The sequence below is a fragment of the Oreochromis aureus genome, linkage group 16 (genome assembly GCF_013358895.1).
Source record: "Oreochromis aureus strain Israel breed Guangdong linkage group 16, ZZ_aureus, whole genome shotgun sequence".
In the NCBI taxonomy this organism is placed as follows: Eukaryota; Metazoa; Chordata; class Actinopteri; order Cichliformes; family Cichlidae; genus Oreochromis; species Oreochromis aureus.
Window position 1 is genome coordinate 28,295,808 of NC_052957.1, and position 19,278 is coordinate 28,315,085.

The window sequence follows — 19,278 nt, forward strand, 5'->3', positions numbered from 1 at the left end:
AGGATAAAAAGAGCAAGAGATTGGGAGATGAGCCCTGACATGGAGGCTGATGCTGTGAAGAGGCGCTCCAGGGCAAACAGAGAAGATGACACAGCCAAGGGAGGAAAGAGTGCCAGCTTTTACTGAAGCAGTGCTGCTCTCTATCCATTTCAAAACATTTCTCCCCCCCCTTCGCAACTCTTACATTGTGGCATCGACAACCTAAAAGAAAAAAGAAAAAAGGCACTTTTCCTGTCCATGTGGCTGTGTATTGTATATCACTGTCTCATTTTTATGGATATCTGCTGATTTCTTCCCCTCTGTTGCAGTCTGTCTACATGACTGTTACCTTATTCTGGTTAATGACAATCTCGGTTTTGACAAAGTGACTAAGATGTAGAGCTCTTCCCAATACCAATTCAAAGCTTGGGTTTCCCCAACTACAAGCTACAAAATTTACAAAAATGACAAAGTGCATCCCTGGCCCATAAAACATAGACCTGTCATTTTACGGCCACCAAGCTACGCCAGTTTCCCTCTCTGTCCAACAGCCTGCCTCTTTATGCCACCATGTGCAGATGAGCATCCAAATCCTCTTCCAACTTTCTCTCTCCTTGGAGCAGGCATGCAGCCAAGCTAATAAAGACAAGGGCCAGGAGTTTCATTGTGTTCTTGGCTTCGTGGCTTTCCATGACGCACTCCGTTCACGCACCGAGGATTATAAATCAAATTAATACGCACCAGGACATGGACACTTAAACGTTGGCTGACTCCCTCTGATATGTGTTGATTGGACGCTTCATCAAATTCTGATTGGCCCATATGCCAAGGACAAGCGCTGCAGTGCGGGGAGCTTGACAATGTTGACAAACTGCTTATTTAAAGGACCTTGGAATACTAATTGGACATTAGGCTACAAAATTCAGTGATTGATTCTGACAGCTACCGCTTGCCATCACAGTATCTTGGGAGATACATGCAAAGGATTGGGGGGAAGGGGGTGGATTGGCTTGCACTGACCCAGTGGCTGATGCACTCTACAATCAGAAGTAAAGCTCCCCAGTAATTTGCTGCAGAGAGGAATTAGCAGCCAAAATGAACACTCCTGTGACCTGTATTCATCAATATCCCTATGAAAGGGCACTGCAAGATGCTAGAAGGTGGCTATTAGCACCAAAGACATCATTATTATTATTATTTGGCTTTATGTTGTACTATGTAGTTCAGAGTAGGGAGTAGGAAATTCTGTTAAATTATCCATGTTCTTTCCACACTTCAAGTGTTGCTGGAATTAATCTGTTCACGGACACTTTTTTAAGAACTTACAAGTATCACAAATACCAATTTCATACCAGAAAACATGAAAAAGTTCAGTGTTTAAGCCAAACTGAACACAAAGCATCTGACACCGTGATAAACTGTGCAACAAAGGGTATGTTTGGGTAAATACACTGTGTTCACACCCACACTGCACCAAAGATTCCTCCACAAAATGTGCTGTGACACACGTCTTTACCTCTAGTCAGTGCTGCTGGTGATTACTTCTCTTTTCAGTTAGTACGCACTGTGAATTACTACATCTGGGAGTGTGGAGACATCCAACAGCTTGTGGTGTAGGATAAAGGGAGCCTGTTCAACTCAGGCCCAGTAGAACCCAGTAGAAACACAACGCTGTTTTTTCACATGATTCAACATCTTTTCTGTGGCAGCTGCTAATACTCATTATTATCTTGAATATACTTTTAGTTTTAAAAACCCATTTCTATGCTATTTTGCTTTTTCCCCCCTCCAACTCCTCAATTTGAGCTGTAACGAATGGACAAGCTAATGTTTTCATAAGTTTTTTTTATTGGACAACGGCGTTTTGCTTAAACCATTACTTACAAGATAAGAGGATTTTTCCCCCTATAAAAAGTATAAATTTGTAGCTTTCTCATTTGGAGTCTAGGCTGAATCTTACTATCTGCAAGTCTCCCAGATCCTGCCTCATTAGTACTTGTCATGACTTGGTAAACATCCTACTGCTTTTTTGTTCTGCCAGGTCTGAAGAACAAACTACTTCAGAAAATGCAGAAAAATATAGCATTTATCCAGGTATAACAGCCTGATGTGTTTGTTGTTGCATTGTTTTTTCTTTTTTCTGCTGAAGGCAGAAAACTGAAACCTGCAAGATGATGCAAGGGGTAGGACATAAGTGTTTTATTTATTTATATACGTTATCTGTCCAAGTAAACATCTCACAGATTAAAAATCTCTTTTTCCAAGAGTGGAATGAGAGCGCAGCAGAGTTTAGAAACGAGGAGGAAAATGTTTTGCGTTTGTCACTTGAAAACAGCTCATCAGAAAATGTCTTCACTCACGATCAATTATTATTGCGATTTTTGCGATATGCTGAGTATTGCAACAACATACCGGTACATTGCAATTTATCAGCTTAACATGTAAATTATGTCCTCAAAGTTAGACTGTCAATATTTATTTTATCCAATAAAATAAACAGATAATGTTATCTTACTTGGTTATTGTTTTTGCTACAAAATGGCATTATAAAGTATACCAATACTGCAACCAAAACCTGCCATAAATGTTTGGCACAGTCTGCAACTAATGAGGTCAAGTTGGCAATTATGTGCAATCTGTTTCTGATAATGCAGCAATTAACTGATAACTTGCTGAAAGCTAAGTGTGCCCAGTCTTGGATGCTCTTTGAGTCGAGCAGATTTCATGCAAGTCTGCTCAACTAACATCATCTCAGGATGGCTGTGCATGGGATGAGCCCTCTTGTTCATAGTATTCATTCAACTATTTAAATGTATTTATTAAAATACTGATATTTGGTGTATCAGCATCCCTTGACATGTATCAAGATATGGCACGTCAATCCAGAATACCAATATAGGAAGACAGTAGCACTTATTATATCTGAATGACTACATTAGCCAGTGATCGAAGCGCTCACTTGTAGTATAGAGAATTTTTAGAAACAATCTACTGACAATTTCTCCTTATTTTTCCAAATCCAGGCCATTTTTTAAAAAAATTAAAAAGTCATTAGTCATAAACTGGATCATCATCAATCAGCACACTCATCTCAGTAAGGCAGCTTGTCCCCATTTCAACTGCATGTGGAAACACACATTCACACATGGTTTCAGTGTCTGAAGACCAACTTATTAAAATCGTGTCTTGTTGTGTTCTGTGCCTAAGGATCGGGAAGCCTGTGACTGAAGGTTTTTATTATCGCCCTCTACAGTGTTTTGCTTATTTTCATGCTTCCCAGTTTCTATACTGCAACTGCAAAAGTATTAATCATGCAACATTATACACTCCAGCTCACTTTGGAATGAACTGGCAGCCCAGGAGTGGCCCTGTGTTATTAAGGTCAGAGCCAGAGAGAGATTAAAAACCTCTCTTTCCCTCCCACACCCTATCAACTGATGAGCTCGAAAGTAAAAAGTGAAGTCTCACACACGGTGCAGGGTTCGATGGAAAAGGCAGTGGTATTTCTCATTTGAGGAATTTATTTGGCCAGCCCACAAAAAAGATTTGTCTTTCCATTTTGGTTGAGGACAAAAAAAAATGTAAAAAGCAGTCCGAAGCGTAAAAGGATTTAAAAGGTTAAAGCAAATGGTGAGAAAATGTTCCACTGTGAGATACACTACCAGTCAAAACCTTCTAATTTAATGGTTTTTCTTTATTTTTACTACTTTCTACATTGTAGATACATACTGAAGACATCAAATATAAGAAGAAAGATATATGCAATTATGTAGCAAAGAAAACATTAATCAATATGTCTTATATATTTTAGATTCCTGAAAGTAGCCACCCTTGGCTTTGTTGACTACGCTGCAAACCCTTGGCCTTCTCTCAGTGACCTTCATGATGTAGCCACCTGAAATGGTTTCACTTCACAGGTGTGCCTTGTCAGAGCTTATTTCGTGCCTTCTTAATGGGTTTGGGAGCATCAGCTGTGTTGTGCAGAAGTTAGGTTGACAGCCCTTTTTGACAAATGTTAGATTTCATATTATGGCAAGAACCAATCAGCTAAGTAAAGAGAAACGACAGTCCATCATTACTTTAGGAACTAGATAAACTGTTCAGAGGAGAGTGTGTGAATCAGGCCTTAATGTTCAAATAGCTGCTAATAAACCACTACTAAGGAAAAGCAACAAGCAGAAGAGATTTGTTTGGACCAAGAAACATAAGGAATGGACATCTGATGAAAACCTGATGGAAATCTGTGCTTTGGTCTGATGAGTCCAAATTTGAGATCTTTGGTTCCAGCCGCCTTTGTGGGACGCAGAAAAGGTGAACGGATAGTCTCTACACGCATGGTTCCCACCGTGAAGCATGGAGGAGGAGCTGTGATGGTGTGGGGGTGCTTTGCTAGTGACACTGTTGAGGATTTATACAAATTGAAGGCACACTGCCACAGCATGGCTACAGCAGCATCCTGCAGCGACATGCCATCCCATCCAGTTTGTGTTTAGTTGGACCATCATTTATTTTTCAACATGACAATGACACCAAACACACCTCCAGGCTATGTAAGGGCTATTTGACCAAGAAGGAGAGTGATGGATTTCTGCACCTGACCTAAACCCAGTCGAGATGGTTTGGGATGAGATGGACCGCAGAGTGAAGGCAAAAGGGCCAACAAGTGCTCAGCATCTCTGGGAACTCCTTCAAGACTGTTGAAAACTATTTCAGGGACGACCTCATATATGCCAAGAGTGTGCAAAGCAGTGATCAAAGCAAAGGGTGAAGAATCTAAAATATAAAACATGTTTGGAGTAATTTCCCACTTTTTTGTTTACTACATAATTCTGTATGTGTTCATTCATAGTTGTGATGCCTTCAGTGAGAATCTACAATGTAAATAGTCATGAAAATAAAGAAAAACCATTAAATGAGAAAGTGTGTCCAAACTTTTGACTGGTAGTGTATGTAATAAATTACTGCAGCTTTGTAGGAATCTCTCAATATGTAATGCATTTAATTCTTCTCCAGAGTCAAGAATGCAAAATAAAACCCTGATCTCATGATAAATAGGCATTATTAAGACTGGCTGCTGACTGTTCACATATTTCAATCTGTATTGTATATATAGACATAAAATTGTAAATTTATCCCAAAGACACGATGTCTTCTTAAATGTTCTTTATTCACAGAATCCAAATCCCCAAATCAGAAAATTAGCTGTCTTAGTCAGAAAGGCAGGTTTGGCTCCATCTTCATGGGGCTACACAATGTGTTAAAAGATATGACCTTCACAATGGCAACCTGGTAGGCTGTTTGTGCCTGCCCTACACAAGAAGCACAATGTGCCTGTGGCCATTTCTTACCCAAAGTACCAACAGCCATCATTCAGACACCCTTTATGGCTCACGTGCCGCAGTCTCATACACACAAACACAATTACAATGTACAGTCATGGACAACCACAGGGCAATGGAATATTCATAAATCTCTTTCTAGCCAGCAGCTGCAACCAAGGCCATTACTTTTGCAATTATTTGGGGAAAAAATAATGTATGTTAAAAAAAATAATAAAAAAAAAAAAAAAAAAAAAAAAATCATCTCAGCTCACACAGAAACAGGACACAATGACAAGCTTTTGGTGGTTTGGGGAGCTGGAGAGTTATGTGCTGCTTAGAGTGACCTCCAGAGTCAGTCTGACTGATTTAAAGCACCCATCTGCCTGCCCTCATCTTTCTCATCTCCTTCCAACTCACCCCATGGAGGCCTCCTATCTGGCTTAACGGAAGTCCTTTCAGAAGACGCATTAGGGTGGTAAGAGTGTGACATCTGAATTGCCTCTTGCAGTAAATACATTCGTGGCACTTAAGCAGAGGGTGGCAATAAATTCCCCATGAAATTGAGGCAGTAAAAAAGTCAAGATAGGCTATTTTCAAACAGCTCTGAAGCCAAGAGTTCAAGAGATGGTGGCTCATAATATGGTTACCTCTGTGTTATGTATGGAACCTCCATCCAAATCAAACAATTTCCCCCATCATGACGACAATCCTATCAATCTCTGGACAAAAATCAACAGGGGCCATGTTTCCAGGAGACAATGAGCATGTCTCAGAAGCCATATTTTAATCCAAGTGGTGATTGCAAGTTATTAAAGGCATTTATCAACAAGTAGAGATTAGTAAACTCTTGCCTTATCTCTATTATAGTGAATTAAATGACTATCAGTGAGAGTAAGGCTTCCAGGTCCACGGGGAAGACAATGGCACCCTCTCACAGCAGCAGCCTTCCTCAACAGGACAACGAGCAACAATCCAAAAGCTTTTCCTGAACAGCTCAAGGTGCTGATCTTGCCAAACTCCAAACATCTCGATCTAAGCAAACATCCAAAAAATACACTAGAAAAGTCCAGAGGCCTGGCACCCCAGGTTAACCACAGAAGTTCTTTGTCCACGAGTTGTAGTTTAAAGACATAATAACAAAGTACAAATTATTAGGCAGCTAGTTTTAATGTTGTGACTAACACTTGCATATGGAACTACCAATGAGTAATGGCCTATGAATAACTAAACATATGAAATAACTCACAGTTTCAAAGGTAACGCATCATATTAACATTTTCAAGTCATAAAGAAGCTGCGATGTTTATGGATTTTATACTGATAATTTTTATCAAAGCTGAACTAGAAGAAATGACTAAGATTACAGGTGAGAACCAAGAAGATTATATTTTCCAGTGAGATATTTTAAAGGGGAGAGGATGACTCACCATAAGTATTAAGTGTAGAATAGAGTAAATATTGGACAAATAAATCAGGACTTTTTACATTATCTAACCATTTTTGCATTTTTTTAAATCAACCAAGTACACAAGCTAAACAAGCCTAAGCTTTACCACATCAAACTTGGAAAAGAACTGTGAGTGAACTTGACACTGTGACCATTTATGATAAACTTGGAGGCAAACATTTTCCACTATTTGAACATGCAGCTCATTTTCACATCCAAAATATTTACTACATACTGCTGACATAAAGTGTTTTCCAGGTGGATACATGAAATCGAGCTGTAGCCTTCAGTCTCTGAAGAAATGTATGAAAATACAGTGAAAAAACATACTGTTTATGTAAGCGTGTCTTTAGCAAGAACAAGACTAATCAAATTGAATGTACATCACACAGAAGAGGTCAGTCATGGAGTTGTTGCTCATGATTCAATACCAGTTCACAACATTTTAATATCTCTGCTTTGTGTTTTTGTATTGACTTAGAATTTCATTTCCTTGCGACACGAAACCTGGTGATTCATTTCTCTTGATGGTTTTGGGAGCAGGTGGCTGAAAGTCTTTTAAAGTGGGCTCTGTTTTGGTTTAGTGTTATGGGCAATAATGCACTTTGCACTGGAAATGTTGAATCATCATCCTGTCCACATTTAAATGCAGTGCTTACAAAGTGTTCTTAAAGAGCAGAACTGCTGAATAAATATGAAAGTTCAGGTAATCACTTGCACTCTGGAGCTTTGTCCATGTAAGCAGATGTCTGCACACCCAATGCAGCGAGGCCCTTGAATGCATAATGATCTGCATAGTGTATTGTAACAATGACTTGGATAATGGCTTTCAATCTGTATTTTAACTGTCTACTGAGTGATTTGTAGCTGCTGTGATAAGCGCAACTACTAAACTAAGGAAAGGAAAAACAGTAAGGAAATGTGTGTTTTATTGACTATTTCTTTGCTCTAACAATGCTTCTTGGCAATAAATGTTGTAGGGCTGGAAAGCCTGTCATTTCCCCTTAAATGGTGTCACATTTGCATTTGTGGGTTGAGCAGCAGAGTTGAGTATGCGAGTTGTGCCCAAGAAAAACTTGCCAAATCTTCTCTTTCGATGCCAAACAGCTTATTCTGCTATTGGCTTGTTTGGTGCCATTTACTGGACTGAATGATTCAAGATTGAAAAAACAATTGGCAATTTAACAGTTTATTTATTTGATAACCAGAATCATCCACAGCCACAACAGCCTGGCATTTGTCACAAGTCTGCCAGTGTGATTGTTCTGGTAACTCTGGCACAAACAGAACGCCCAGGCTGATCCCACAAGAGTTCAACGGAGTTGAGGTCAGGACTGCAGGCAGTCCATTCCATTCTCTCCACTCCAAAATTCTGGAGGTAGTCTCCGATAAACCCTGTTGTGTGTAAGCAAGCGTTTTCATCTTGAAGGACAGAGTTTGGCCCCAGACTGTGGAGATATGGGACTGCCACTCTTTGTAGAATCTCATTCTGATCTCTCTCAGCATTGAGATTGTCTCCAATGATGACAGGCCTCATTTTTCCCATGACTGAGATGCTGCCCCACACCATCATGCTGCCTCCACCAAGCCGTTACCCTAATGGTGCAGCAAACAGCATGGCGTTCTCTGTGTCGTCTCCACACTTGTGTTTAAGCCACTCTTACAAGCAAACTGCTGTAGGCAGAATTTGGACAAATCACTGAACATAATGTTCCTCCACATGTTCAGATTCCAGCGCACATGTTGCTGACACAAGCGCAATTGGGTCTGACGGTGAACAGGAAGTCATGCCAGGCCTCCTGGTAGCCCGATGAGACTGGGGATTGGCTGTGTGCAGTCTGTTCTGGATTGACTGGGTAGAGAGCCATCAGCCATATCATCCTGCAAACCTTGATAGTAGTTCTGTAGACGACTACCTACACTTCTTAAGTGCAGACAGAGTGAGGAAACTGTTTTTTTGTCAACTTCTTGTACATCCTTCGTTATATGGAACTTGGCTTTCAATTTGTAGATGATACTAGCTCTCACTCCAAATAATGCTGCGTGTCTTGGTTTTGCAAAAACTCCAGGCTGAAGTTGCCCTATGGGCCATATTAAGATCAGTCAAACGTTGCAGGGTTCATGCTCACAGGTGCTGCTAATCAGGCGCTAATCAGGCACCTAATAGTCAGCACCTGGGATGTAGAAAATCAAAACAAGAGTCAATGACAGAATAATCTGTTAATTACCCCACAAATGCATTTTTCTTACAAATGTGGCACCAATTAAGGAGACGAAGCATTGTTACAGAAGTAACACAGAAGTTATCCAAACACAAATTTTCTTACTTTTTGTGCAACGTTTATATAAAATATATATCAAATAAAGCATCCACTGCAGAAAGGTTGTTTTGGAAAAAAATACTTTCCTTTGTTTGAGCAGTATGAAAGATCTAATACTTCTTGGGGGAAAAAATCCATAAAATGTCACTTGCTGTAAATTTACGTTATAGGTTTGATGTGTACTAGCACCCTTGTAGTGCTATTTCTATCCTCAAGAGAGTATGAAGTCAATATTATTGTGAACAAAGCCAAGATAAGGCTACAATTGCTTTGCGATAAAAGACAATTACTGGTGAGTGGAAACTTTAATTATGAAGTAGCAACATAGATGTGGTAGTTTGCCCTGGATTCAGGTGCACGCTTGATTACAGCTGACACCGGAGCTTGAAGGAAAACACTCAGATTTTTCCATTCATGTTTCTCTGATTGCTAAGCTTGGAGAAGGACTGAAGAATCACAACCTAATTCAATCTTTTACATAGAGGAGAACCACACAATTCCCCCATGAGAAAGCACTTTGAGACAGAAAGTACAGTCCAGTTGCAGCTTTCTACCCCTCTCGTTCATCAATTGAGCCAGTTCTGAAATGTCAGACAGTTTCCTGAAAGTACAAAAAAGTTTTTTTGCCATTCTTGCTCACTCTTAGGGGGGGAAAAATCCAGTTTGATGTATGATGCTCATCCGTAAAAGCACAAGATATCCACACAAAGACAAGTGATCAAACCGAGTTACACACATACATAAAGGCAGGCAGATATTTTGTAAACAGACAAGATAAGGAGGGGGGGGAATCACATGACTGACAGCGAAAAACAGATTTCACTGTCAGCCCTGTGGTTTTACTGGAAGGGAAGAGATGAAAAGATTAAACTGCTGTCATTTAGACTTTTCTATTGTTTAAATGATAGGAAAAAATATTAGAGATAGAGCAGTTGTACTGTGGCAGCAGCCCAAAGGGACAGATGACCATTGTAAGTCGAGCCTGTCCTCTGCCACTTTCAATGTCTCTCTCTCTCCATCACCTGAGGTCTAATTGGTGAGGCTCATTATGCCTGTCCTGTACTTAAAACAATCAGGATGCTCTCTGCCTTTCACCCGATAAAAGGTATTCAACACCAGCTCTCCAGCAAAGTGCAGTTAAGCTCTTAGTTTTGGCTGACAGACATGCTCTACCATCAGATATTTCCAGAGGTATCAGCTAATGAATCAGCAACGCGGAACATATACTACCAGCATTGGCTACTCCTACACTTCCATTTAACCTTCTTCAGCAAAACTGTTTATAGCAGATTAGGAACCCAAAAGAAAGACAGAAAAAAACTCTGTGTAAGGTAAATAACATACCTCCAAAACCGAGTAGCCCACACTGCAAAAGCCTGGTTGTGTTTAGATTTTAAGCGTAAGGTGGAAACAGTTATCAGGTTCCTGTCCGAGGAGCTCAGGCAATGCACTGGGACCCACTGTTGGGTCTCCATCCAATAGGCAAGTGGAGGGGGTAGGAGGGAACAAACAATTTCCCAGAACTTACCGGAAACAAGTACAAGTGAGATTAACAAATGACAGAGGAGAAAACACACACTTAATTTTTCATTCAACCAGTTCAGGATAACAGGGCACATGACAACATGGCCAATAACTTTAAAATTGTTGAGACAACGTTCAGCAGAATCTGAATGTTCAATCTGTTGGTTAAGGCTACAACTGCTTTGCGATAAACGACTATTACTGGTGAGTGGAAACTTTAGTTATGAAGTAGCAACATAGATGTGATACAGCAGTAGATTTTTTTTCCTTTTCTATATGTGAACAAATCTCAAAAGTACCCTTTCTTAAGAAAAACTCTCCGAGCTTTATCTTACTACTTTAAATTATTCTTTTCACACTCATCTGGTAGCAGGACAGTGAACAAGTACGAGTTAGAGCAAAGCAATACTGACAAGTGGAGCTGGAAGGAAGAAAACAAGGTCATCGTCAGGGATCGTCATGGTTACTCTTCATTTTTTCAGTAAGGTACAGTACTCTAAACTATTCTGTGTACATGCACAGTATGTACACATACCTGTATGACATGATTAATTACTGAAGAAAGAAAAGCCTAACTATGAAAAACAAAGGTTGGCTAGGACCCAACAAAGGTTTGTGGTCAGGGGTTTGTAACTTGATGATCTGGGCATGACAACATAGCAATTCCTATAGGCAACCTGGAGCCAAGTCATGAAGGGTTTTAAATGTAATAGATAAATCAATTCCAATTTATAGACAATCTAATGTATGATAGATGACCATTCTGCAATGTACTGAGTATGACAAAATCACTGTGTAGTGATCATCATCGAGTTACTCTGATTTCTACCTCTATTAAAGAGAGTCGTCTTTTTCCAAACTTCAATGGTGACTTGTAATGATATTCAAATGCTTTCTGGGTAATCTAACACTGATACGCCATTACAGCTCTCCTATTGTGGTTAGTATTTATTAGTATGTAAGAACATTACTGTAGACTGTGAGCAAACAAAGTATTCTCCTTACTAATGGAGCGGAAAAGCAGTTCAGCCAGTATTAATATTTAAACTAAACCTTTACTTGTATTGTTGCACTGTGATATGAGTGACTGGACCTCAACACATCTGACAAAAGCTGTGACAAAATACTGCTGTCTCATCAGATCTCTGATCCTCAAACTAGGAGAGGGTCCCATTGGTGAGGAATATCCTTTTTTCCAGGATAAAACATCAGAAATAGGTAAGCCAAAAAGATGAAATGAATGAATGATTTCTGTACAAAACCTAAACAAATGACAGCAGCAACAGCACAGTAATGTTACTTACAGGTGCAAATCAGGAAAAGGCACATGACAATCAAGGCAGTACGCACAATATTCACCAAAAGGAAGACACACAGGAACAAAAGAGGAAAAGATGCAAAATGTCTATGTCCCTGAGTTAGTTTGACAGAACCTTTGGCCTTAAAAAAAAAAAAAATCAAAATAGGCAGAACCTTTCCTCCATTTCTATTTCTCAAAGGCATGTCCACCTGTGTGTTTAGAGTTGCCTCCAGCTATGGCCCTGGACCTCTAAGACTTGTGCTTACTGCCAATACGGTTCATTGCAGTAACATCCAGATAACGAAGCAGGGAAAAAGCTCTAATTATTCCAGCCTGGGAGCACTCGTGTTTTATTCCAAGATGGTTACCTCCAGTGCTAACATTGTGCTGTTGAAATAATCTATGCTGTGAATTATAATATAAATTATGTTTCTTGCTAATGAGCTCAGCTTTCCAGACGCTTGCTTCCATTGTCCTGACAGGAGATGATTCTGCGACTGGGGAATTTAGATTTTATGTTTTACTATGTTTCATTTATAGAAGACAAATGGCTTTAATGATCAACACTCTCCCCTCTGGATTAGTGTTCTGTTTTTCAAAACCTTTCTTCTGCCCTTATTATTTGCTCGCACATATCGTGTGGATATTGCCTTCTCCTGGAGGGATGGATTGTCAAATGTCACCACTTAACTTCTTGCTGCAAAAGGCTGGTTACAAGAAAGCATTAAGCCTTACACAACCAAACATGATTGCCTCAACAGAAAAAAAAAAAAAAAAAAAAAACTGCTTGTAGCTCAGCCACAATACATGGTCTAAAGGAAGTAAAACACAGATAACACAAAGCCTGTTTATATTGTGTAGATTCTGTCTTTCCCTCTAGCCTACTTGTTCTGTTAGACACAAATAATACACAGTGTTGTCTGAAGATGAGAAGTGCCCGTTGTTCAGCAAATCAATATGGAAATCCTTATGATTTTATTAAGACTTGTAGCTACCAGTGAGGGAGAATCCTTCGAGGAGACTTTTAAATAATGCTGAATAAAGGAGCTGAGTGTTAAGGGGAAGGATTTAATAGTAAGAAAGAGGCTGAGGTGGAAACAAAAATAATTGAAAAGAATGATAAGATCAAAATAGAAAGAGAGAATGAGGGCTAAGAGCAAGAGGAGGGGAAGACTTGGAGAGCCAGAGAGAGTGTGAAACAGAATGATGAAAGCTAAGCTGTGCCCTACCCCGGAGGCAACTGTGCTACAAACACACACACTTGCAGTATAGACCCAGTGTGCAGACAACATATGAGGCCATCTGCCAAACACTATTAAGGCTTTGAAAACACGACTGGGGGAGGACACCTGTGAGAAAGACGGAGATTTGACACAAGAGATGGAGGAGAGGACACTCATGGGTTCAATTGCAGATTTTTCACGTCTCCATCGGAAACCTTTTCTGTGTCTTTATGGGCCGATGCACCTGGATAGCTGCACCTTTTAGACAGCACTTAAAGAGGGCTGCTTTGGTCATTGATTTATCTGGGCTTTACAGCCACAGTCCATAGCTCTGTAGGGAAACACACACAGGTGCTACCTCCAATATCAGCCACAAATCTGTAATCGTTTGCTTTTGCTCTGCAGTCACATTTGACCGACTGTTGAGCCAAGTCGCCAGTCGCTTCTACGCCCCTCAGACAGTACATTGTCTGCTGATGATCCAAAAATACTGCATTGTTGACTGAACATTTTCATGTTTAATCTATTGTCCACTTAGATTAGAGCTTCTGAAAATAGAACCTGTATTAAAATGGGCAGAATTGCTAAACGCTTTGGACTGGACTTCAAGCCTGGAAGTCTGCGCTTCAATCACATTTTAATTTTTTGATATCAAATCCACTGTCCAAATACTTACAGGCCTAAATGTAAGATACTGTAAGCCTTTGTATGTTGAGCATTGTGTTAGCAACTCTTTAACAGTAACATCTCAGCACATAGACACTGTGACAACATGTTAATATCACTTAACAACTGGAACTCACATCTGTGCCCGTCTCTCATCTCTAGGAGCTACAGTACTATAGATTAAGAAGCAAATCGTGTTTTTCACCCTTTTGCTTTAAAGTGTTCATGACATCCTATTCTATAAACTGTCTAGAGGCAGTAGTGTTTTTTAATATTATTAATGTACAAATTTTAGTACTCCTTTAAGTGAATAATGCCTTTGAACCACAGTCTATTAACTCCAGCCACCTTATTTCAACAGCTCTGGGCCAACAATACCTCATGATGTGACAGGAATAGACGGCAACAGTCAACAGTCAAATTCATTCACTTCTTTTTTCTTTCCATCTCCAGACACAGGTTTAATGGCCGCTGATGTCTGGGTCACATAATTAGCTGAATAGCTAAAGAGCACAGAGCTCTGAGCTACTGGATGTTGGGGTAGGGAGATGGGGGGTGGTGTCAATGAAATACGCATTTGGAAGTCATAAAAGCAAGTTCTTTTCTATTTCTGCAGCAACAAAGAGCCTGAGCAGCATGACTGGTCAAAAAAGCAGAAAAATCACGACGTTGGATCGGACCGATTTCTGTGACTGCCAAACCCTGAGCTGGACTGCAAAAGCTCAAAATTGTAGTCTTTAGCGTTAACCAGTAAACACCATGTTATTTCCAAATTGCAGTGCTTATGGAAATTAAAAAGATGCTTTATTTGCATTTTTTAAAAAGTACCCATTCTCGTCTATTAGATTTGATTTTAATAATCTGGTATTCCTGTTCAATGAAGCACCAAATAATATTAATACCTTCAGCTTTAGCCTGTTTTAAATCTTCACATTTTTGTCAAGACCAGCAATTAACAGAACACAAATCCATAATACAGCGCCTGCTCATGAATTATAAGTGTGGCAACAGCTATGGAGAGCCAAAAAAACCAAAAAACTGAAAATGAGCATTTTCCATCTAGGAAAGCTGTCGCCTGTCGATATAGAGCAGAGGGAGAGCACTGAAACCTTCAAGTACATTTGAATACAGCAAATGATTTAGTTTACTTTTATAAGTGGACAGATAACCGGTGAATAGGTAAAACACTATTAAGTTATAACTTTTGTCTCATTCTTTAATCCTTTTATCAGTGTCCTGTAGTGTTTCCAAGTCGTTTAAATGTGTAAACACTGAAACAGTAGGAAAAAACATTGTATGTTGCTTTTATTGACGAGTGTTTTATGTCAAAGTTCTATTTTGTGTTGGCTGGTTTTCAACAAATATATATTTAAACCACAAAACAAGAAACTTTTATTTTCTTACAAGTGGTTGCTTGAGTTTTGAGACCAACAGACAACTTCTTACCCAGCAAACAATCCAAACTGATTATACAACCGGAAACAATAATTTGCAATCAGTGATCCTTCGGAGCCACGGACTGAGCGCAGATGTCAATTTGAAGCAAATCAAAATAACTTCGAAACTGATGCAGGAGAAACACTGTCAGAAAAAAAGTCAGGCGGTTGAAATAACGCCATGTAATCTGGGTGGTAACAGCCTGCTGACTGTCTACATACAACATGAACAATGACAAGAAGATGGAAGCTGAAACATCTCTTTGGACTTGACTTCATGGCAGCAAAATGCAGGCCAAATGGCTGCCTCTAGCTGGGATTTAAAAGAGGAAAAAAGAAAAAGCTCCAGCTCCACAGTCACAATTGTTTTGCAGAGTGTGATTAGACTTTCTCCTTGGAATCACAAGGCAATCAGGAAAAGGGGAGTGTACTGTGCCGTAGCCCATACAGCTGCTACTTTCTTGCTCATTTGGGAGTGTTCGGCATTCTCTCTGAATGGTAATTATGAAAGGAACAAAAAGGGGCCTTTAGAGACAAAGGCGGGTTTGGAGTGAATGGGCCCTGCTCCCATACGCCACGAGTGTTCTGACTCCAAGTGCTGTTTCATGGGAGACGATATGAGGCAATTATGCAGGAGAACTTGCAGGGGGCGAGAAAGGAAGAGGAGCACGGAGAGGGAGATATGCTGGGCCTGGCATAGAGAGCGGGACCAGATAGCACCATCTGCATTCTGCACATGCACTGTCCGTCTGGCTCGCTGTTGCTTTCAATAAAAGCTGGCGCTCAGGCAGACAGGCAACAGAAAAAGTATTCAAATATACAGTACAGAGGAGGACTCACTAGGCCGCACATACACCACACACCAATCCTGTACTTTACTGCAAGACTGGGCTTCATGGGATTTAATGGCATTGATTTAACTATGTTAACCAAAGCTGCCACAGTGAAAGGAGACATAATATCGTAAGTGGTATTATACTGTAGGTCCCATGCTGGAAAACGCATACAATGGCACCTGCGTTTCTCAACACACCAACAAATCTCCATTTCCTGCAAATAAAATCTCTAGCAAAAACTAAGACAAGATGCATTTGCTTAAAATGGAAATATGTGATTAAAAGTGCAAATGTTTTGCAGCGCTGCTGTCAAAGAACTGAAAACAAACACTAACTGTATGTAACAGCTGAGTCTAATAAGCTATGAATATGAAAACGAGTTCTTTCTTCTTGCTGCATTAACATAACCATATCAAAGCAAAAGGGCTTGAAATCGTTTTCATCTGAATTTCTAGATCACTGATGTGCACTTTACATTTTTTTTTCCACCTTTCCTGCGTGGGAGGGCCATTTTTGTTTTTGCTCTCAGTGGGGGGGTTGAGAAACAGAGATTGAGTTCTTATTTAAAATCAAATCAAATCAAGAAAAGAAAGAAAAGACCGATCACGTTACCTCTCTTATCTTGTCTCGTTTCTCTTTGACGTCGGGTTCTGGGGGCTCGCCGTCACTCACGCCCACCACCTTAGGCATGGGTACCGGCGGCAACGGTTTGGGCCCTACGTCCTTCTTTTTCAGGTCCTCCATCACTTTGTTCTTCTCCGTCTGAATCTCGGCCTTGAGCTCCTCACGTGACTTTCGCAGCTTCTCCTTTGCCTCCTGCAGTGCTCGCTCGTGGTCTGCACGGATCTTATCCCGCAGGCTCTCCTCCTCTTCCCTACAGGAGGAAGGAAAAAGATAAGCTTTAATTCTTTATGCTCTGCTTTGATTCCCATTAGACCTCACAAGTCGGTTGCTCATCCCCATGGTGAATTAGAAGGGTTACTGTAACCATAGCTAACACACACAAAAAAAAACATTTGGGAAAGAAAGGTGTGCAGAGGGACTTGTGCTTGAAATTAATTAAAGATGGGCATTACAAACAAACTCTGACCCTCTAGGAAGTTGATATTTCACTATTTTTGGAAAATAAAACTAAAATATTTATGTTTACATTTTTTTACATTGATATTTAATAAACTATTTGATTTCTTAAGGTCAGCAGGTTGAGGATCACTGCAACAAACATCTGCAGGAAACCATTTTACCCAGATGATAATGAAAGCACAAACAAACATCAGTTTCCCAGGAGAAACCTAACCCCAACCCCATTAATCTGCAGTTACATCAGCTCCAGGAAATGGGACAGGTGTGGAGGAACAAAATAAGGAGACCAGCAATGGCAGAATGACAAACATCATCTGTGGTTCCACATGACGGTACAAGCCCTAGGGTGTTGACAAGGCTCTACCCCGCGAGGATGTGCTTCAGTAATGAAAAACAAACATAGCGGGGAGCTGAAGCAAAGGTGACAGGAGGCCGATGACACTCTGCTGTTCTTCTGTGGTCACTGAAGTAAGGAAAAACTGAAAGACTCTCTTTGAATCTCTCCCTGCCCTCATCGGGTTTACACAAATATAATTTCAGCCACATGTCAGCTGATACGCAGCAGAGGTTAGCTCTTTGAGTTGCTGACAAATCAAGACACAAAATGAATGATCGGTTCAGCTGGAGATACTGGAAGTAAATAACCACCATTACATTTATGTATAAAAATGTATATTTCTTACATTTGAAATTACAAATTTCATTATAGTAAATTCTAGCTTAAAACCAGCTTTTTGTTCCCTTTATATGCTACATTATTTGATTTTTGTTTTACCAAATTACAGGCTGCTTATCAAATATGAAAGAGATATGACCCATCTTGAAATCAAAACTAAAAAAAGAATATATCCGCACACAGGACACACACTACAGACTCATTGCCTTGACACTTGACTCTAAATTTTCATTAACCTTGATGCACTGCTTTAGTTGTCAGTGGCCTAAATGCTTTAAAAAAACAAAACAAAACAAAAAAAACACAATAAATGAGGAATCTTCAAACAACTTGCTTGCACTTCATCTGACTGCAAACACGTGCGACTGTTTATTAATGACCTTCAGTGTGACAAACACAGGAAATGTGGGAGGAACCGATAACCTGCTGAGCTCCATGTGGACTCAGCTGCAAGTCTCCCCAGAGTAACAGTTCAACATCTCTAAGAAGATGAGAAAAACAACTCACTGGGTGTGTGTGCGTGTGTGCGTGTGTGTGTGCATATTAAAAAATGAAAAACTTGAGCCTTCAACACTACACTATGTATTAGTTTGATTTCAAATAAAATCAATAATCCTGTAAAGTGCTGCAGCTATTCTACAATAACAACATTACTTTACTTTAAAGTCTGGTGAACAGCGTTTAGCACAAGTTATGCCAAAAAATTTTCCCGTGTTTGTAGAATGCTTTTTAGTGTTTTCTATATCAGCAGTTAGGCCATGAATACAAATAGGTCACGAACAACAGAAAAACAAAAACCTAAATGTTCTATATGTGGCTTTGTTGTTTGTAGACCTGCGTGTGCTCGTTAATTTACTTATTTAGAACAGAATAGAATAGAATAGAATAGAATAGAATAGAATAGAATAGAATAGAATAGAATAGAATTCAACTTTATTGTCATTGCACATGTCACAGGTACAGGGCAACGAAATGCAGTTTGCATCCATCCAGAAAGTGCTTTAGTCGTGATATAGATATATTACAATATATATTAGCAATAATAGAGATGTGTAAGTATGTTACAGAAATGGGTCTATTATGGTATGTTATAATGTACACAGTGTGAAGTATGTTATGAATATTCTATAACTATAAGTATGTAGAGGCTGTAGTGAGTACAAGCTATGTACAGGATATAAATATGAAATAAAAACTATACAGAAATCTGAGATATACAGTTATACAGAAATGTGAACTATGTAAGTTATAAACAGTTGTGGGATTAAAATTATCGTATGTACAGAATGATTATTTACACAGAACTATATAGTGGTAAAAAGTGCTAGTTGTTTGTGTATGTTCAGTCCATGAGTTTAATGTGGGTCAGATGTCAGGAGGCAGAGTTCATGAGTCTGACAGCTGTGGGGAACAAGCTGTTCCGGTACCTGGTGGTCTTAGTCCGGAGGCTCCTGTAGCGCCTCCCA

The 19,278-nt window shown here is 39.7% G+C and overlaps 1 protein-coding gene across 5 annotated transcripts in view; it reads right to left on the reverse strand.

Moving 5' to 3' along the window:
- man1a2 (mannosidase, alpha, class 1A, member 2) overlaps window positions 1-19,278 on the reverse strand; it is a 146,494-nt gene that overhangs the window by 96,116 nt on the left and 31,100 nt on the right. For all 5 annotated transcript variants that reach the window (XM_039599971.1, XM_039599968.1, XM_039599969.1 and 2 more), the window contains one exon: window positions 16,666-16,927. In XM_039599971.1, coding sequence (XP_039455905.1) covers window positions 16,666-16,927 — 262 coding nt within the window. The remainder of the gene's footprint in view (window positions 1-16,665; window positions 16,928-19,278) is intronic.